General features: G+C 45.4%; 1 protein-coding gene across 1 annotated transcript in view; it reads left to right on the forward strand.

Moving 5' to 3' along the window:
* Bfsp2 (beaded filament structural protein 2) overlaps window positions 1–22,101 on the forward strand; it is a 72,141-nt gene that overhangs the window by 24,875 nt on the left and 25,165 nt on the right. The window contains exons 2-4 of the mRNA XM_026383928.2: window positions 10,644–10,726; window positions 16,432–16,588; window positions 17,359–17,520. Of these exons, the coding sequence (XP_026239713.1) occupies window positions 10,644–10,726; window positions 16,432–16,588; window positions 17,359–17,520 (402 nt within the window). The remainder of the gene's footprint in view (window positions 1–10,643; window positions 10,727–16,431; window positions 16,589–17,358; window positions 17,521–22,101) is intronic.

Here is a 22,101-nt window from a genome sequence, read left to right on the forward strand (position 1 = left end):
CCACATCCCCAGCCCTTTTCATTTTGAGACAGAGTCTTGCCAAGTTGCTTAGGGTCTCGCTAAATTGCTGAGGCTGGCCTCAAACTTGCAATCCTCCTGCCTCAGCCTCCCGAATTGCTGGAATTACAGACAGGATCCATGGTACCCAACTTTATTTTGATAATTTTTTAAATTAAAAAACAAAAACAAAAAAAATAGAGCAAGGACTACTGAAATAATTATAGATATTTCAAGTGATGGATATAGGATGATCTCTGGGATGGAGATACAAAATGGTATAGGAGATTTTAAAAATTAAACTTGAGATTTCAACCATTGAAGCAGGAAGATGGGGGTTAGTGTTCTAGTCTCCCTCTAACTTAACATATCATTATATATTTTTTTTAATTTTCCACAATAAGAAAAAAAAAACATCATGAGCTGTGAAGTCAGAGAGTTGTGAGCTAAGTTCTTCCTGGGCCACTTAGTTATGTGGGCAAGTTACCTAAACTCTCTGGGCCTCAGTTCCCTCATTTGTACAATGGAAACAAGAGACGTAGGCCCATTTTGTACAACCGCTTGGCATGAGGTATAGGGATTAAATGAGATCATGCCTGCGAAGTGTTTATTATTGCAGAACACATAGTAAGTGCTTTAAAAAGCTTGAATTTGGTGGATTTGATTTTAGACTTTATAAAGTTTGACCCTAAAATCTGAGTTCTGCTGCTCAGAAATCTTCTATTTAGTTCTACACCTTCACTTGTGTCCTGCCTTATGTTTACTAGAATAGTGGGTTGGTTTTCTCTCTTCAGCAAGCTGCTTCATCCATTCAGTTAACATTTATTGAGCACCTGTGTGCCAGGCACTGGACTGGGTGCTAAGGAGGCAGAAATGAGAGGTTGTCCCTGACCCCAGGACACCAATGTCAATGGTAGAAAGAAAAACAATTATAATAGAATACAGCATGACAACTGCAGAGACTGAGGCCCACCTCAGGAGATCTGAGTAGAGGATACCCAGCACTGCTTGAGTCGGGTTTTAAGGGATGAATAGGAGTTCACTGGGCAAAGCAAAATACAGAAGCAGGGGCTGGTGAGGTCACGATGTATAGAAGCAGCAGCATTAGTCAAGGTCTGGAAGCTGGAATGGCCTGAGTCTATGCAGAAAATTGATTCAGTCCATGCAAGCAAATGAGGAAAAGATCAAACTAGAGAGAAGAACAAGCCCTAAATTGTAAGAGGCCTTGTACCCCAGGCTAAAGAGTTCATGGGGCATGGGGACCTGGGAGGGTTTGTTCAGGAGCACACTTTGAATAGTGTGTGAGTTCAAATCTGTATCTTGTAAGGACATCTAGTAGACGAGGGGATGATGGGGGGCAGAAAGCAGAGAGGTCCTAGAGGGAGGCCAGCTGGCTGTCCACAGGTCCCCAGGATCCCTGAATCTTGACGTGCTTGATGCTTACAACTTAGACATTGTAGGGCATCCAGAGAAAACCAAGCCTTGAGAAGCTGGCTCATGACAAGTTCTGCAGACCTATGCACCCAGGAAGGTGTTATAAGTATACAGTGGTGAGACCTCTGTGGTGTCCAGTACTGGTTCCTGTAGCCCAAAGCCACCCCCCTAGCTCCAAGGAGGCTCCAGGTGCCAGGCCAGGTGAGGCCCGCACTAGAACATGGAGGGGTGGAGAGGTTCCCAGGAAAGGTGGGGCCTAAGGACCGGTCCTCATCGTGGCAGAGGGCAACTCCTAGGAACCAAAATGTTCCTGTTTGCCCAACAAGGGCAACAAATGTCCCCCACCAGTCTCAGCCCCACTGTCCCTGCTCCCCCTCTTCAAGGGTACTCCTCCTTCAGCCAGAGCCCAGCCTGTCGCTGTCAAGGGTTACTGCAGTCCAGCCTCAGTAGTGTCCACGGCTCTGACCTTCCAAAGCACGCCCCAGCCTTGACCCTCACGTGTCCCTCATGCTCCTAGGACACCCAATGGCTGCGACTGTGTTTGGGTTGAACTGTCTCCAGAGATGGCTGACCTCCTCCCTAACTGGATGACGGTTCCCTGGGTCCACTTCCAGATGCCCTCTTCACCTCAGTGCTTGGATTTCTTCCCTTCATCCCCAGGTAGCAACTGCCAGGTTAAACCAAAGAAAAGACATTAGGGCTTGAAGTAAGTTGGATAATGGAAGGGGAGTGGATTGGGAAGATAAATAGATAGATAGATGATAGATAGATAAATAGATAGATAGATGAGAGAGAGAGAGAGAGAGAGAGAGAGAGAGAGAGAGAGAGAGAGAGAGAGAGAGAGAGAGAGAGAGATGGAATTGGTAGTGTTTTGACTTAGAGATAAGGAATGGGAAAGTATCCGTGGTGATTCTCAGGTTGGAATCAGGTGGAACCTGGGAGTTCTCTGAGGGCAAGAACCAGCTGGTCCCCTGCTTTGGTTCCACATAAGGAGACATCACTCTTTGCTGGGCTCATTAACTCCACTGACCCTACTGTACCAGACGCTGAGCTAGGACAGAAAAACCAAGAGGACAGGAAAGGGAGTTTCTCTAGTTAATCACCAAACAAAAACTGATCATAATTACAAGTCATAGCAAGTGTTTGAAGGAAAACTAACAAGGCAGAGGGGCATGGAGCCAATGAAGCTCTACTTTAGGTAAAGGAGTCAGGGTAAGAGAGCTACCCAGGCAAAGGAGAGAAGATGAGGGATCCAGGCACAGGCATCAGCATTGCTAAGGATTTGAGGTAGGAGGGAGCCTGGAGTGGTATATAAAGACCAGAGACCAGCATGGTTGGAGCCTTGTGAGCACTGGGAAGATGGACAGGGTCTTAAAGGCCATTGTCATGAGTTTGGGTTTTATTCCACCTCTAAAGAGTTGGATTTAATTAAATCAGGCTGACATGATCTGATTTGGGGAGCTTAAGACAATCCCTCTGGAAGCAAGATGTAGAATACACTGGAGGAGAGAAGAACAGAGCAGGCAGTTAGAAGACGTGGCTTAGGAGAACGTGATGGTGACATGCATGGGTGACAACGGGAGAAATGGAGATGAGCAGATGGATCTGACGTGCCCCATGGGGCACAGCGGATAGACCCCGTGTTGGATTCAACGTGTAGATCAGAGAAAGTGAGAAGTCGAGATGACACCCTGGTTTCTGGGGAAATGGGAAAAGGAAAGATTTGAGGGCAAAAAAAAAATCTAGATTTCCATCTTGGGGACATGTTCAGTTTGAAGATGCCAGGGAGAGTGGGTCTGCATGTCTGGAGTCAGAAGGACAGTTTCTGAGCTAGGGATGTAAAGGTGGAAGTCACTAGCATGTGCAATGGCGCTTAAGTCCGTGTGAACAGATCAGATCAAAGGAAGCCCCTAAATCTGAGGCCAAGAAACTCTACCACTTAGGGGTCTGGTAAGGGAGAACAACCTATTAAACAAGAGAATGGTGAGAAAAAAAATAATCAATGAAGTGGGAGGGAGAGCAGGAGAGAGTGGTGTCATGGAAACCAAGAGAGAAAAGTGCATCTTCTGCAACCCGTGAAACTGGAAGGTCAAGATGAACGCAGAGAAGCACCTGCAGCTTTGGTCATAGGGCAGGCTCCGCCATCTTGGTAAGGTCAGTGTGGCTAGGTGCTGGGATAGATGATGGCTTCTTGTTCATTTATTGTTAGAAGCAAGTCATGCTGAGCATCCCTCCTAAACTTGAAAGTCAAAGAAATGTGATAAGGATTTCCAAGGGAATCCTGCCTCTCGCCTCTGTGCCAGCTGAGTTTAATTTCCCAGGAGCCCCGTCTTGCCAGCCTCCTCCCCAAGCCCGCAATTCCAGCTGCTGGGATGCCAATAACCTTAACTCTGAGTAAAACGTTAATTGTACTCTTGGGTCCAAATGATAATCTTTTTTAAAATGCTGCTTGTCTTTGCCTTTTTTAAACACAATAATGTTCCAATCCCTCATTTGCCACTACCAGCTCCGCTTGTTTTAATAACCACATCCCTGATGCAGACAGTAATAGGAAAGGATAAAATCCTCATTCTCATAATACAAATGATCAGGGTTTTTCAAATCACTCTGGACAGGAAAAACTGAAAGAAAAAAAAAAAAAAAATATATATATATATATATATATATATATATATATATATATATATATATATATATATATATATCAAGCCACTAGATGGAAATCTTTTTTCAACTGCCTATGCATTCAGAAAAACTGGAACAGAGGAATCTGGGGATGCAGCTCAGTGGTAGAGCATGTGCCTAGCATATGCAAAGCCCTGGGTTCAATCCCCAGCACCCAACAACCCAACAAAAAGAAGAAAAAGTGGAGTGCAAACAGTGTTCGACTGTACAAACCAATCTAATTCATTTGACATTCATTGAACAACTGCCTTGTACAAAGACAAATAACAATAATAATAATGGGCACTATTCATAGCATGCTCAGTCTGTGCCAGGTGGTCTGCGAGTGCTTCCCATACATTGGCTCATTTAATGCTCCCAACCACCTCAGGGAGGTAGGGAGTGTTGTTATCTTCCTTATATGGATAAGGAAACCAAATCTTAGCATTGCTTTCAGTTACTGGCCCAAGCTGGTGAGTGGAGGAGTTAAGTTAAAGAATAAGAACTGCTGCCATTGACTCTAAAGTACATCACACTGAATGTGGTAAAGCAGGGATAACAGGCCACTGGGGTGGGGTGCAGATACAAGGATGATCCATGGAGAAGGAAGAGCATCAACAAAGGGCACACCATGTTTTCAGTTGCTCAGGCTACACACCTAGGAGTCATCCTCCATTCTTTTCCCTCGATCTCGAATGACTACTCCAACCCCAAGAACTGCCCATTCCATCCCCCACTATGTCAAACCTATCTGCTGCTCTTCCACTTCCCTAATCCACCCTCAGGGATGCCACCATCAATAAGATAGACTCCCTGGACTATGCAGGAGCCTCCTGGCTGACCCTCGGCATCCTCTCCAGCTCCCTCCATCCTCTTGATCTTGGTAGTCAGGGGGTCTGCTTAACACAGAGGTCATGTCTCTTCCCAGCAAATCCCATCTTCTTTCCGTGGTCTCTGGGGCTGTCCTTCCATAATCAGGACTTTGCCTACCTTTTGAACCTCAGCTCCTACATTGGCTGCTAATTCTCCAACAACTGGCCCAGAAACTGGCATCAAGTCACCAACAATTACATGCAGAGGAAATGAAGGTGAGAATAAATGGTTTCTCAGGCAAGAATGCCTGGGAGTGCGAGGTGGTAAAGCAAGGTGTTCCAGGTATCATGGACAAACAGCTCCAATGAGGACCAGGGCGTGCTGCTGCAGTGTGCGATGAGCAAGCCTGGGGGCGGGTCTCAGGAAAGCCTGGTTCTCAAAGTCCAGTGGGCATGGAGGCCCCTGAGAGCAGGCTGCCTGGCACAGGAGAAGCATTCCATGAATGGTGGCCATTATGATGATTGTTGCTTGTCTTTGCACAAAGCAGTTGTTCAGTGACTGTCGGGTGAATTGTTCAAATAAGAATCATTGCCACCCACCCCCAGAAATCCTGATTCATATATTGGAGATAGGCTCTAAGAATTTGCATTTCTCATGAGCTTCCAAGTCATACTGATACTGTGGGCCCAGTAAGCAAATTTTGAGAACCACCGACATGAAATGGGCTAAAGGAAGCCCCCTGCGGAGGAGCAGAGGAAGATGGCCCTAGTGACCTCTTCCTCCTCGATCTCACCCTCCTGGGATCTTGACCTATGACCTTCTACAACCCATTCCCCTGGAACTCAGCCCTGTCCGTCCCCTTTGGACAGCATAGTATGCTTTGAAACACTAGTTTCTCTCTCCACTGAAACTCATCCCCAAAACCACCTAATTTCACGTGGCAATTCACACTCGTGATGCCCTGACAGGGTCTCTTTTTAACAAGAAGCCTGGTATGAAATCAAGTGGCCGTGACGTCGTATCTTCAGCTCTGATTAGGCAGGAAGATCAGAGAAGAGGACTTCCCCTGGTGCTCCCCCCACCCAGCACTCCTGGTAGCATGCTGCTGGCTGCCCACCCTTCAGATTTACACACAAAGGCCACTATCACATTCATGTGCACTTTTTTCCAATTAGAGAAGAGGATAGAGATGGTCCTGGTAGCATGCTGCTGGCTGCCCACCCTTCAGATTTACACACAAAGGCCACTATCACATTCATGTGCACTTTTTTCCAATTAGAGAAGAGGATAGAGATGGTTGCAAGGTCTTGAGTAAATATTCTGTTACTCATAGCATCAGCCCAATGGCTGGACATCATCACATTTGGTATTTTTTATTGCCTTCTGCCCTGGAAAGAAAAGTTGATCCAAGAGGCAACGTTAATTTGCATCCCCTTCAACCAAAAATCAGACAGGACCCGATCATTAATGTATATCTCTTGCAGCTTAAGATACAAGTGATCTTTCTTCTCTGGGACTCAAAAGGGAAGTGCTTAGTAGCACAAGTTCCCCGGGTCCTCATTTGGGCCCATAGATCTGTCTCCTGCTCTCCTCAGTTTACAGGGATCTGAGATAAGGCTGAGGGGTTTGAAGTGGGTGCTAGTTTGGTCCTGTTACAGGAAAAAGGCAGAAAATAATTCTGCACAAGAATGTAATGTGCCTTTGAGTTTTCAAAGCTAATGACAAAATCCTGCACATTTTTGAGTCACATTGACATGGGTTGGTGTTCTGGTTCTGCTAATTTCCAGCTATGTGGTTTGGGATAACTGACATAAGCTCTCTGAGCCTCAATACTCTCGTTTGTGAAATGGGGCTGTTGCTATCAGCTTTAGAGGGATGTCATGATCATTTAATGAAGCTGTGCATGTTGAGTATCTAGTTCAGTACAGGGCACCGTCAGTGAATTGGTGCCTGCTTAAGAGTTGGCTGTCCTTTGCAGGATTGTCTATTATAGTCACTGGAGACTGAGGTAGGAGGATCCAGAGTTCAAGGCCAGCCTGGACAACTTAGTGGGACCCTGTCTGAAAATAAAAAAACAAAAAGGTCCAGGGATGTAGTTCAGTGATAATGCATCCCTGGGTTCAAATCCCAGTACAAAAAAAAAAAAAAAAAAGCTGGTATCCATGAATAAGTCTCTGGTTTATAGTTGTTTGCCAATTTCCCTGGTGTAAATACTCTCACCATGGCTGATATTGAGCTAACAACATGTTGCTGAATAAGGATTTGGGAAGAGATGTCACCACTGAAGGAAATAACCTTAAGAACAGAACAGACACGTAGACATAGCAAAATAATTAATAAGTGAGGAAACTTACCCTTGCCTTTTGAATACTTACTGCCTTTGTGTTTTTTTTTTCCTTCCACATTTTTATTGGTGCATTATAGTGGTACATAATGGTAGGATTTGTTAAGATATTCACATATGCACACAATGTGACAATCGAATTTGATGGCCTTTGTTTTTAAAGGGATTGATTTAATTAAAAGTTTACATAATTTAAATTTTCATGCTGGCTGTATTTCACAAACAGTTCATGAAAACTCCTAAAATATTTAACAATCGAGCTCTCATCAGCCAGCTCCAGCATGTGTCTGGGCACACGTGTAGTGGTCAGTAAATTTAACTGATCCTCCCTCTTCCTTTGCTGTCCACAGCCCTGGGGGAGATTTCATGAAGGTTTTCCCAAGTGGAGACAAAGACATACTCTGTTCCCCTGCAGGCTCCTTACCTTTGGCCTCAACCCCTCTGGGCCATCATCCCAGTCCTCAATCTGAGCTAAACCTCAGGGAAGGTCCTAATCCTGCTCCTGCCCCCTGACTGGTCTTTTCTCCAGCTGAGAAGCCAAGGAACAACTAACTACAGAGAAGGGATTGACTCCTCTCTATGGCTAGAGAGTGGAGACTGCGGGTTTATTTTAGGATCTCTGTCTGGGAAGGAGATGGGTAAACAGGGCCAGCAAGCTGTACTTTGGCAAGCCAGGGCCTATAATTAGGCTCTGGTTGAGGGTGAAATAAACCCCTGGTTGTTACTAAACAACAGAAAAAGCAGGAAGGCCTCCAGTTTCTCCAGCCATACAAGCCTCCAAGGACAGACATTTGGACAGAGCTGCCCTATCTGCAAGAAGCATCCAAATTACCCTCAGAAGGCACTCTTGTTCCTTCCCAGACCACAGTGGGAACTCAGAGGTCACCCAGGAGCAAGGACACTGAGAAGCAGAGCTCGGCCTCACCTCACCTTCAAGCCCTTCACGTTTCCTCCCCAGCCCCTCTACAGGTTGACGGCCCCAGGCATCCTCTTCCTTATAAACAGTTTCCAATAAACTGGAGAAATGTCACCAACTCACTCCGTACAGGACAATGCAAAGCCACAGATTTATGGGACAAAGTCCAAAAATCCAGCGGTGTTGATTCTGCCAGCAGGACTCTGGGGTGACTAGGTTTCTACTCATCTTTCTGCTTTTCCAGAATTTAATCCCCCCCCACACACAGACACACACCAAGGCTTTGTTTGGGGGTTTTTTGTTTCTTTTATTTTTTGCTGTCTACAGCCTGGGTCCCAAGTTCAAAACGTCAAAATAAATACACAAATAAAATTAAGTTGTACCAAAGCGGAGAACTTAAGAGCTTTGGATCCTTCACCTGCACAGTCCCCTCCTGGGTCCTGTAACTTAGTCTAATCCCTTACATCAATTAATTAATTAATTAATTAATTATTGGTATCAGAGATCGAACCCAGGGGTGCTTAACCACTTAGCCACATCCTCAGCCCTTTTTATTTTTCATTTTGAGACAGGGTCTCACTAAGTTGTTTAGGGCCTTGCTAAATTGCTGAGGCTGGCTTTTTGAAATTGTGATCCTCCTGACTCAGCCTCCTGAGCCACTAGTTTTTTTTATACGCATGCGCCCCTCAGTCAGTTAAAATTCTTTTTCTTAAAGAGGTTCTCCCAAGTTTTATCAGCGAATGCCCTGCATCCCTCTGCATCAGCCCCTGCGTGGCTACTAGTCTGAACCACTTTTGAAGCAACCTTCTTTATAACCTTTATAACCTTCTGCCTTGGTGGTTTTTGAGCACACAGTCTGGACACCGGCCATGACCCAAGGTCCAATGCTTGAGTGGAACATTTTCCAGAGGCATCACTGTGAAAAATCAGCCTTAAATAGTCAACTGTAAAATGTTATCTTGAAAGTACAGGCTAAGAGCCATGATAAGGGAAGGCTGAGGAGCCCAGGGGCAGAAGCAAGTCCCATCTAGGGAGGTAGCAATGATTATGCACCCCTCTTGTTCCAATATGGTCACCTTATTTTGTTTCATTTCATTGAATTTCCCACTGGCAAAACTAATCTTTTCTCTATTCTGGCCTGGCCCTCAGGCACACTGCAGAAGGGATAAACTAGGATCCTCCCCCATTTATTTCTGATCTTATTCCTGTCTTTTGTCTTTGGTGTGTGGAGTCCTTCTTCTAGTCAGTAAAGAACTTGCAACTAAAGATAGAAACCCACAAGTGGGATTGCTGAATCATGTGGTTGTAAGTGTTTTGAGGAACCTGCAGACTGTCTTCCAAAGTGGCTGCACCAATTCACGTCCCTGCCGGCAGGAGTCCTTCCCTCCACGTCCTCGCCAGCACTTGTGATCCTTCACCTTTTTGATAACAGGCATCCTATCTGGTGCAATATGATATATCTTCTTGTGGTTTTCATTTGCATTTTCCTGAGGATTGTTGGTGTCGAGCATGTTAATGAGCTTGATTTAATCATTCCACAATGCAAAATAGATATTTTTAAAAAGTAGATGGCACCCGTAAATACATGAAATTATTATTTGTCAATTAAAAATAAAAGATTTTTAAAAGAACTTTCTATATATATAAATAATACACATATGTATGTGTGCATATATGTATATATGTTTATGTATATGTGTAAATACATATAGGTGTTGTATATATACACACTAGTGCGTGTGTGTATATATATAAGCATATATATGTGTACATATATAAGCACACTATATTTACATACACTAATCCATACCCATGAGGGACCAAATTTAAAAACTACTCTTCAAGCCTCCATGAAACCCTGAGGGTGAATGAAATTCTACCGTCACACTACATGGTGGCCAACTGCCACGTGTGGTTATTTAAATTTAAATTAAATACAGTTAAATTAAATTGAATTTTCAGCCCCTCAGCCCCTGCTTGCTCCATCTTGAGTGTCAGTAGCCACTTGTGGCCACTGGGTTGTACGTGCTGATCTAGCACTTGCCCGGCACCACAGGAAGTCCTGCTGGGCTGCATTGGTCTAGAGATTTCATCTCCACGGGCTTCAGAGGCATCTGTGATCCGATAGTGTTAAGAGCTGCTAAGCAAAGCTAGTGACATTTTGTTTTAAGGAGTCAGAACTCTTTCCTGGAGAGTCAGAGCTCCTCACTGTGAGAGGGACTGTGGGCAAGTCTGCCTTTGGATGATCCTTTTGTTCCAAAAATCAAATTCTAAAAACTCCTAAGAGACATCCAGAAGTTGGGCCTTCTCATCTCTTCCTCCTCCCCCTTTTCAATTAATTCTAAAAACATGTAGGGAAATGAATTCTAAAAACATCAGCCTGGTGAAAGTTGCTTCCAGTTCCCCAGAGCCTCTGTGTCCCACGCGGGTCACAGTGGTCAGCAACCTCACCTCCCTTGATGTGTGTCATTGCAGGTGGGCGAGGCCGTTCTGGAAAATGCCAGGCTCATGCTGCAGAATGAGACTCTCCAGGCGGGCGCTGATGACTTTAAAGAGAGGTAAGGCTCTGCAGCAGAGGGGACATCCCCTCCACGCCCCCAGAGTTCTGGGCAACACAGACCACACTGTCCTGGGGTCTGTATCTCTCACGTCCATCCTCATGGGAGGCTGGGGTGGGATAACAGAGGCCCAGGAGACTGCAGATCCATAAATGTTAGGCCCCAAGGGCACTTGGTTTAGAGCAGGGTTCTCAAGCTCTTGGGTGCATCCTAATCACTCTGGGACCTTACAGAAATCACCGACTGCTGGGCCCCACCCTGAGTTTCTGATTCCAAGGGTCTGGAGCGGCACCTGACATTTCCATTTTTAATGAGTTCCCAGGTGTGCTGATTCTGCTGATCCTCACACCACACTTTGAGAGCCACTGGTTTAGAGTAAGAACTTGCAACCCTGGCTGCATATTGGAATTACCTGGATACCTAAAATACCAGCACACCAAACCCCAGGGAATAATTCAATCAAAATTCCTGGCGGTGGGGCCTGGGCTTCAGGATTTTTAAAGCTCACAGGTACCTTACCCAGGCCTGAGAACCACTGATATGAAGTTTAACACAGTATTTCTTCATGTGTGATGTGCATGCTATTTCTGCAGGTTGTTTTAAGTAATATAAGAACAAACATTTTATTTTTATAATTTTTTTTGCGAGAGAGAGAGAGAGAGAGAATTTTTAATCTTTATTTTTTAGTTTTCGGCGGACACAACATCTTTGTTGGTATGTGGTGCTGAGGATCGAACCCGGGCCGCACTTGCATGCCAGGCCAGCATGCTACGGCTTGAGCCACATCCCCAGCCCACAAACATTTTATTTTTAACAGTGATGTATTTATTTTTATAGTTATCTTCTGTTTATGACCCATGAGGTTATTTTCCCACTATAGTAGCACCATTTAGATTAGCAACTTAAAGTTTATTTTATATAAAGAGATTTTAAACTTTAAGATTTACTGGGGGGAGGGGTTACCGGGGGTGATTAACCACTGAGCCACATCTCCAGCCTTTTTTGTGTTTTATTTAGAGACAGGGTCTCACTGAGTTGCTCAGGGACTCGATAAATTGCTGAGGCTGGCTTTGAACTTGAGATCCTGCCTCAGCCTCCCGAGCTGCTGGAATTACAGGCAAGCACCACCATGCCCAGCACATTTACTTTATTTTATTTTTTGTGGTGCTGCGGATTGAACCCAGGGCCTTATGCATGTGAGGCAAGTGCTCTACCAACTGAGCTACCTCTCCAGCCCAAGATTTACCTTTTCAGTAGCTACATTTAAGGAAAAATAGAAAGTAAATAGTGATACGGGGGATATGCATTTAGAGCAAAATCATATAGATGAGTGAAGTTTGGAAAACAGTGGTCGAATGGAGAAGCAAAATGAGGAAGGCCTTGAGGGAGAGCAACCTGGGAGCTGGGTTCGTGGATGGGCAATGGGATTATTTCAAGGGACTCTTCCCCTAAATTGATGAAGACAAGAGAGGAAAAGTATATGGTTTGGAGTCTCCACAGAAGAACCTGATCCCATTACCATCTTATCTAAGGATGAGGACACCTTAGGGTAAACTTGAGAGCCCAGGTTTCTCCATCCGCTATATGTATCTCCATTATAAGTCACCCTGGGGTCAAGGAAATTCTCAGCCAAACAATGTGGCTGGGTCACCCACGTCCCATTTAGAGCAGCCCCATGGAGTGAAACCAGCACCCCAGCCTCTGACAGCTATGCAAAGAGAGACTCCAGTGAACATAAAGCCACATGCAGTAACTTTTAAATAGCAGGTATGGTGGCACACACCTTGAATCCCAGCAATGTGGGAGACTGAGGCAGGAGGATCACAGGGTTGAGGCCAGACTCTGCTACATAGCAAGACCTGGTCTCAAAATATAAATAAATAAATAAATAGGACCGGGGATCTGATTCAGTGGTAAAGCGCCCTTGGGTTCCATCCCAGTAACACAAAAATAAATAAATAAATATATTTAAAATGGAACTTCATAATAGTATGAAATTAAGGGAGGAACTGGCTGCAATTTATTTCACTCATTCATCCATTGATGCATTTATTTATTCACACACACTTCTTCCACGCCACAGACTAGCACATGACACACCAAAAGCAAGGTCTTGGTCTATTTCACTTCTCGCTATCACAGTGCCAGGCACGAGATGAATGCTCCACAGATACTTGTTGAATCAATAAACGAATCAATTCAACAAATATTTGAATGCCAGCTCTGTGCCCAGCGCCATGCCAGGTGCTGGGAATGAGGTGAACGGGACGTGGTTCTAGACCTCAGGGTCAATGGTAAAGTTGCTGTAGGGATAATGACATTGCAGGATGGATGAGCACAGGTGAGGAAGGTCATTTAGCTCTGCCAGGTGATACCCGGTTTGGGTCCCAAAGCTCAGGTAGGAGTTGGCCTGGCCACCGAGGAGGCACACGTGTAAAGAAAGAGGTACATACAGCAGAGTGCTTTGGGGGGGTGTAAAGCAGCCCGTGCACATGGAGGGAATGAGGTGGGGAACACAGATAAGGCTGGAAACCCAGAGAGAGGCCAAATCCTAGGAGGAGACCTTGTCAGTCCTACCGAAGATTGTGCCAATGTAAGAGCAGGGAAACCCACAGAAAGAAAAGACTTGAGCAGTGACTCATGGAGACCAGATTTAGCTCTAAAGGGGTCTCTGCCTTGATGAGAGATATGTGATTTATTTTGAGACCAGGTCTTGCTGAGTAGCAGAGTCTGGCCTCAACCCTATGATCCTCCTGCCTCAGTCTCCCACATATGCTGGCAAGATGCTCCCACAAGGCCAGCAGGAGAGAAGGGCCTGGGCCAGGACTGGGAGTTGTTGGGAAATAAGGTGGATCCAATTATTAAGGAGGCTGAAGTCCTCTGATCAGAACACTGACCCTGTGTGGTCAATGATGGTCACTCTGGGGCCAGACTTAAAGGAGGCAACTCAGAGGCCACTGTAGTTCAGGTACAAGTGTTGAGGGCCTGCTCAGGACGGTAGCCACGGGCTGACTTAAGCAACCATCTAAGAAAGTATCAGCAGGATCTGACAATAATCTGCATACCCAGTCTGAAACGAGGAAGCAAAGGTCAATTCCAGGTTTTGACCCTGAGCTAAGGAGAAGACTTGTGATTCTATTTACTGAAATAAGAATGGAGGAGGGAATGCCTGTCCAGCTTTCAGGGCTACACGACGAATTCAGAGCTGAGTGGTGGTGGAGGAGCCCAGGAGAAGTGGGGGGGCTAGGCCAGGCCATTCTGGGTGTCAGGAGCTCAGAGGTGCTCACCAAAGACTTCAGGGTGGAGGGAAAGGGAAAGAGGGGAGCAAGAAAAAGCTAAAATCTTACATCAGCCTTGGGGGCATCAAACACATTCAGGGTGTTTTGAATCCTTAGAGAATTTTTTTTTTAAAAAGTCTATATGGGACCTAAGGGCACAAACAAATCCTGATTGACATGGGTGGGTTTTCACTTCAGCTGGAGGGACAGAATTTGTTTCCCGAAGGGCTAAAATATGAAGGAAGGGGCTGGGGTGTAGCTCAGCAATAGACTGTGGGCTTAGCAGGCATGAGACCCTGGGTTCAACCCCTAGCATCCAAAAGAAGAAAAAAAAATACAAAATGTCAATGAAAATACATTCCTTCCTAAAGAATACATTTGGGTAGAAAAATCTAATCCTACAGAAAGGGCTTCACAAGAATGCTTCAGAAGCCATCCCCTGAGAGCTGATTCAAGGTGCAGGTCTCCTTGATCCCTTCATTTAACTTTTTGTTTGTTTCTTTAGTTGGTTGGTTGGTTAGGTTTTTCATGCTGGGGATCCAACAAAGACTACTACCCCTGAGCCACATCCCCAGCCCCGTTTGACTATCTTTATCTTCATGGTACATGGTCCAAGGTCTGGCTAAATGACAGGTCATACAAACCCAAGAGGGACCGTGAAGACTAAGGATGGCAGAATTGGGATTAAAAATGACCCCAACACCTTAGAATAATGGGCCAGGGAAATTGAAAGAGGACAGATATCAAGTTCTACTTTGGGGCTTGGGGAAATCAGGCTTTGAGGAGCTCTGGTGGAAATGCTCTGGGGTTCAGGTTGACAGGAGGTTCGAAATGAGTCAGCAGCAAACACGGCGGGTCATCAAATGAGCAAATGTGCTAAGAGACGAAAAGCCACAAAATCAATCTTGGGGACCACGATGAAAAGAATTCGAGTCAAACAAAGGAGCAGAGGGCCTCACAGGAATCTGAATTCATCCAGCAACATCTGGAGTTCTGAGTTCAGTTTCTGTTTCATATTTTAAGATAGACACAGACCAATAGAAGCATTTCTGATTAATCCACAAATATATCTGAAGCCTAAAGTGGGGTGCAGGGAACGCAAAGAGGGGAAGGCCGCAGTCCCTGCCCTTGACAATTACGTGGAAGCCATCTACCTGAGGAATGGAGGAAGGAACTGAAAACGTTTAATCTGAAAAAGAAAAGGCTTGTGGGGATGGGGTGTGGGGGGAGGCCGCTAAATATCTGTAGGACTACCAATGGCAGGGTCAGCGGACTCTGGGTGTTCCAGATATTAGAACTCAAGAGTTTTACAGGAATCGAGATTTAAACTCTTGAAGGAAGCAACCCAAAGATGGAAAGGTGACCTTAAAAGGTGACCAGTTGGCCAGCCCTGGAAATAAGCAAGCAGAGGCTGCGATGATGGTCTGTCAGGAATGCCATCGAGGGATTGTCACGGGGCAGGGGTTTGTCTGTGGAGCTCTAATGTCCCTTATAATTCTAAGACCGTAAGAGGCTGCCTGGAATGAGCAGTGTGAGACTCCTCCCTTCTGGGGAACGGATGGAGGTCAGGTGGGAAGTTTGCATATCATAGCCAAGGAAGGGCGGGAACCGCACCAGGAGAAATCAGGCAAAGATGGCAGGTAGTTTCTAGAAAGAAAGTTCTGTTGCAAACCAGCGATTTTGAGAACTAGGATTGAAACAGAACAGAGTAGGCAGTTTAGATGTGTGTGTGTGTGTGTGTGTGTGTGTGTGTGTGCATGTATGCGTGAGTGTGCATGTACACACACTGGTGCACACGTGCATGTTATTACATACATATGTAGGTGTTTAAAACTCTGGATATGTCCTATGTAAATCCTAGCTTCCTGCTTCTCTGGAAGAGATCTGTGTCAAGCCCCTTCCCACACAGTGGAGAGAAACTGGGCAGCAGCGCCCCCTATAGGTTAAGCACGAGTTCTGCAGTGTACTTCCACCCCCACGTTTCCCTTGGGGTCCCTCATCCACATTCCCCATTTGGGTTTGCAGCCACAGTCCCCATTTGGGGATTCCCCAGCCTGGTCCTTAGCAGGACCTCAGTGATGTCCATTAAATGGTCCTCAGGTGAAAAGGAGGACAATTCAGGACAGCGATGAGGATGCTGGACCCCTTACAGGGATCTGAACTCCTGGACAAGCCTTCCCTGGAGAGCTGAGCTGCAAAGGCCCCAGGAGGGTGACAGCCCACGAAGCCAGCTTACCAGATGTTAGCTGTGATCGCTTTCATGTTAGGAAATTGACCTGGGAACAACCAACAGGGCTCTCAAAGTTATTGGAACTAATAACTTTTTAAACATTCATGGTCTGTCCCATAATTGGCCTTCCGGTAGTATCTGATTTTTTTTTTCCTTTGGGTCAGCCAGATATGCTGATTGAGTTCCTTTATCTGCAGATATGAAAATGAGCAGCCATTTCGCAAGGCAGCGGAAGAGGAAATCAGCTCTCTGTATAAAGTCATTGATGAAGCTAATTTGGCAAAGATGGATCTGGAGAGTCAAATAGAAAGTCTAAAAGAAGAACTTGGCTTTCTGTCAAGGAACTACGAAGAGGTGGGTGGCACCGGGATGGCAGGGTTGACCACAGGGACAAGGCGCTGGCCTGGCCATAGCCACCCACTTTTTCAACCCTGTCTAGGATCAACAAGATAACTCTGAGCTCAGACCTAAGCTGTGGATCACACACACTCATGAATAAAACTAGGTCAGATCTCTGAGTGACAGGACTAAAGGACACCTCCTACCGTCACTTGGTCCATCCAATTCCCCCAGCACTGCACTGACTCTAAACCACCTCATCACATTATTGTCTGATCCACCATTTAAAGTTCTTCCAGTTAAAAGAATCCAAACCCACTTAACAACACTCCCATCAGGAAGTTCCTCTTTGTGTCCAACCTTAAGCTAACCAGCCACCGTAAGCCCACTTCCTGCTGCACCTATCTCCATCATTTCAGACCACATTCTGATAGTAACCCTTTAGAGACTCCAAAGTTATCCTTAAATGTCTTTCGGCCCAGCCTGACTTTATGCCTAAGTATTCTTGCATACTTTGTTTTTGTTTTTATTTAGTTATGTATTTTGATTTTTGCTTGGGGCCTGGCCTTGTGGACATGGCCTTGGGCATTTGTAATGCCTAAGAAATGCACCCTTGGGAAGGGAACACGGTTCCTATGCCAGGAGGAGGAGCAGGGACTTTGCCGGTCTTTGTAAGGCCCATGTTTGGCAGAGAGAAGCATTAGGGGCCGGCCTCCTGCTGGCTAGAATCTCATGGCTTTGCTTTTTCTCCTGGAACTCACCTGGGGTGTTCTTGTCATTTTCAGGATGTAAAGGTGCTGTACAAACAGCTCGCAGGGTCTGAGCTGGAGCAAATGAACGTTCCCATGGGCACTGGTCTGGATGGCATCCTTGAGACAATCAGGATTCAGTGGGAGAGAGACGTTGAAAAGAATCGGGCGGAGGCAGGAGCCCTGCTCCAGGCCAAGGTAAGAGGCAGGGCCAGCATCCTGCGCCCAGCCCCTCGCCCAAGGAGCCCAGGCAAACATGAAAGGCATCATCTTGCAGGAGAAGAAGCGCAACGGCTGAGCAGCAAGCTCAGTCTCATTTAACATGGAAAAAATACAAATTAATATATTAACTTTTTTTTTTCAGTATTGGGGATTGAAGCCAGGGGCACGTGACCACTCAGCTACACCCCAGAGCTCTCTTCATTTATTTTTTTAAATTTTGAGACAGGGTCTCCCTAAGTTGCCCAGGCTGGCCTTGAACTTGCAATCCTCCTGCCTCAGCCTCTGGAGTCTCTGGGGTTACAGGCATGCACTAATACATGTAAACAATAATAATTGTTTTGTGGACCTATTTAAAAGCAGAAGATGGTTCAAATGATAATCCTAGCAGGTATGCAGAAAAGTAGTTTCTTTGCTGGGTTATTGAAGAGCATGAACCAGTATAACACCCTTGAATAAGGGATTTGGCAATATGTATCAAGAGCCTTAAAAGCTCCATATCTACCAGCTGAAAAATCTATATCCTTAAAAAAAAATCCTAAAATAAAATAACTGAAAATACAAGGGCCAGGGTGTAGCTCAGTGATAGAGTGCTCGCCTAGCATGCACAAGGCCCCAGGTTCAATCCCCAACACTGCAATAAAAAAAGAAAATACAAATAGTTAATGCCCAAATACACTCACTGAAGCATTATAAAAGTGAAAAAAAAAATGGAAGCCAAAGTATATACATGTTTGATAGTAGGAAAGAGGCTAAGCCACAAGCTCACTATGCTGTGTGCAATGAGATAGAAAGCACTCCTTAGGAATGGCATTTACAAAGTATTTACAAGAAGATGGGAGAATGTTCATGGTAAAAGAGGAAACATGAAAAAGCAGAATGGTATATTCTAGGGGCCAACAAGCTTTTTTGAAAGAACTAAATAGTAAATATTTCAGACTACAGAGGCTGAATGGTCTCTGTTGGAACTGCTCAGCTCCGCTACAGTAGCATGAAAGCCACCAGAGACCAGGGGAGGGACAAACATGACTGTGTTCCAATAAAACTTTATTTACCAAAAAAAAAAAAAACAGGAGCTTAGCCCTGTTTGGTCTTCAGGTAGCTGTGTGTCCGTGCCTGGTATGTGCAGTAGAGTAAAGCATTCAAGCAAGGAAATTGAGCCTCAAGAAACATTAACAGGGCTGGGGGTGTGGCTCAGTGGTAGAGCACTTGCCTACCATGTTCAAGGCCTTGGAACCAAAAAAATAAAGAATGCAAAGAGGACTAATAGATTAATGGTGCTGGCTGGGGTGGCACATACCTACGTCCCAGCAACTTGGGAGGCTGAGGTAAGAGGATCTCAATTTGGAGGCTAGCCTCAGACAACTTAGCAGGAACCTGCCTCAAAATTTTAAAAATAACATTCTGGGCTGACGATGTCACTCAGTGTTAGAGCGCCCCTGGGTTTGATCCACAACATCACAAAAGAAGAAGAAAAGAGAAGGAAAAGAAATAAAGGTATATTAATGGTATTAGCAGTGGTTTTCTTGGAGTAACGGATTATTCTGACACTTGGAGGTATTTTTTTCTTTTTTGGTCTTGACTATTTATCGAATTTTTCTTAAGTAGTAAGAATTATACTCAAGGAGGGGAAAGCAACTTTTATTAAAGTCTCATGAACGGCAAAGGAATTAACCAGAAAAATAGAATGTAGAAGATTGTTTTGGGCCGGAAGGGGATACTAGGGATTGAACCCAGGGGCACTCAACCACTGAACCACATCTCCAGCCCTATTTTGTATTTTATTTAGAGAAAGGGTCTCACTGAGTTGCTTTGCACCTCACCGTTGCTGAGGCTGGTTTTGAACTCACGATCCTCCTGTCTCAGCCTCCCGAGCCGCTGGGATCACAGGCATGTGCCACCCTGAGCTAGAATACAGAGGCTTTGTTCTTTCCTTCTCAGTCTCCCACCCTTTCTTGGTGCTGAATTTTGAGGCAGAGGATGCAAAACAGCAGAAGAGCAAGGAGAATGCAAAGGCGTGGGGACAGACGGTAGCTGTTTGAATAAAGGCCAGAGGGCCACCTCGGTGCTCTGGGTTTTCAGCCAGAGGTTCTAATCCTGGTTGCCCAGCAGAACTATCTCAGAGCATTTTCCAAACGCCAATGCCCAGGCTCCATTCTAGAACAATTAAATCAGAAGGAGCGGAGGGACTTTGTGATTTTTGCCAAGCTCTCTGGATGATTCTAACACGCAGCCAGGCTTGAGAATCAGTGATGGTTACAAAAGCCACCCAAGGAAACCAGGAGAGCCTGTTCTGTGCTTTCTTCTGCCAGGTCCCCCACCTCCTGGACTCCCAAGGACCAACAGGAACCAGCAATGATCTTTCCCAATTCTGGAAACCCCTCCCCCATTTTCACTAACCCAAGAAACATCTTATAATCCCCCATTCCTCCACCCCTTGGCCTTTTTTTTTGATAACTTCTTTCCTTTCTGTTCATCAATTCCTCAATCCAGATCACTACCAACACTTTCTGTGGCAAATGGTACCCAGCACCTCCAGAAAATGACCCCCACACATACACCTCTGCCCAAACTGGTGACAGGTGTAGACCAAAGAGGTGAAGTGAGGCCAAAACACGGATTCAGTTTTGCCTCTTCTTGTAAGAAATATGTGATCGAATCCCATTCCCTCTTTTTAGAGGTAAGGAAATTTGAAAGCCAGAGAGCACAGTTGATTTTCTAAGGTTCCACAGCAAGATGGTAGCACCAAATTCAACCCCCCTGGCTCTTAGTGCAGGGACCTTTTTGCTTCGTTGGTCTGCATGGTTTCTTTCCTAGCTCTGTTCCCAAAGCTAAATCCCAGAGGCCCAGTGGGATTTGCAATTTTACATCTGTCCCAGCATTGCTGGGATGTACGCCATACTGTAGTAGCCTTTTCTTTGGCAAAAGGCAGGGCCATCATAATTATCAAAACTAAATCCTGCTAGCCAGAAGTAGTGGTGCACACCTATAATCCCAGCGACTCAGCAGGCTGAGGCAGGAGGATCCCAAGTTTGAGGATCAGCCTCAGCAACTTAGCAAGAGTATTCTCAAAATAAAAAGGGCTAGGGGTATGGCTCAGTGGGTCAAGTGCCCTGGTTTCAAATGCCTGATCTGAGGAAGGAAGGAAGGAAGTCCTTAAATCCTGCCTACAATGAAAAAAAGAAAAAAAAAGAAACTGGGCATTATTATTCACACCTCACCCCTTTGAGAATCATTACCAGTCCAACAGTAACTCCAACATTAATTCTGAACAGATTCATTAGTGTTTTTTTAATAGAGTAATCTGAAAGCTACATCTCAGAGAAAACAGACAGTTCTTGTTTTCCTTTGGCCAGGGCTGCCTGGGCCTCTTGCAGAGAGGCAGAGCTCAGAAAATATTTGCAGAATGAGTGGATTCCTCTGATCATCAACAAAGATCAGAACTGACAGCCGGAATTCCTCCAATAAATAGTTTTGTCAGCTGCAGTTCTGCCCTCGGGGGCTGACATTTGCCCGTCCTGAGCGTCTCTTGTCTGTTTCTTGGCAGCACAGCCTAAATGTGAAATGGCTTAGCGCACACGCCCGGCTTTCAAAAGCTTTTGTAAAGAGAATGCAAACATGCATTTAATTACCTTTCAGCCCAAGGAGGCTGAAAATTAATTAACATGATTAATTCATGTCTTAGTTTAAGTTCCCCCCAGAAGCAGATCTGGAGACAAATATTGGAAGTGGAAGCGGTTTATTGGGAAGTTAAGTGAGCGCAGGGAGGAGACCCACAAAATACCCAGTAAAGGAGAAGCAGAGAGGGAGCCAACAAAGAGTGTATTATGAAAGCAGCTACCCCCTGGAGATGGGCGCATAGGCCCAGGGGGATTCTGGGAAAGGGTCTAGACTGCAGGAGGGGAGAGGCTGGGAGCTGGGGTATTCATGCTCTCTCCTGTCAGTCCTCCCCCATCTGCTAACAGAGTGACCTTTCAAAAGCTTCAGGGAAAGCTCTCAGACAGAGAGGCAGAATCTAGTGGTGGGAAGCCCAGGAAGCGCTAAACCTTGAGGGCCTGAGGGATGAGGGCAGGTGCATTGAGCACCTGCTACAACCTATCTGCCAACTCTTTTCTGGTTTTTAATTGTTAAAAGCAGTTCTGGCCAGAGTCAGTACAGTGACCACACTCCCTTCAGCCAGGGTGGTCTGGCGTCAGGAACCTTGGGGGTCCAGGATTCTGAGCTGTATGGTTCAGGGGTTGCAGAAATCAGGCTGGTTCAGAGAATGCATGTTCCTGAAGTCTGGCTCTTTGTTGTGTATTTGCTGTGGTTTCCTAACTCCAGGTACTTAGGGATACTCAGGAACTTCAAACAATGTGCTCCTACTCTCCAGACCTCCTGTTTAGCCTTGTGGAAAATGAAAGGAAAAAAAAAAAACTTTCTTTATTTTTCTTTTGCACCTGCTCTATCACTGGACTAGATCCCCAGCCCTTCATATATATACTGTAAATGGAAACAATATCTTTATTTTTTTTTTAATGTACTGCTTAGAATTGAACTCAGTGCCTCACTCATGTTAGG

This window comes from Urocitellus parryii, chromosome 2, assembly GCF_045843805.1.
Source record: "Urocitellus parryii isolate mUroPar1 chromosome 2, mUroPar1.hap1, whole genome shotgun sequence".
NCBI lineage: Eukaryota > Metazoa > Chordata > Mammalia > Rodentia > Sciuridae > Urocitellus > Urocitellus parryii.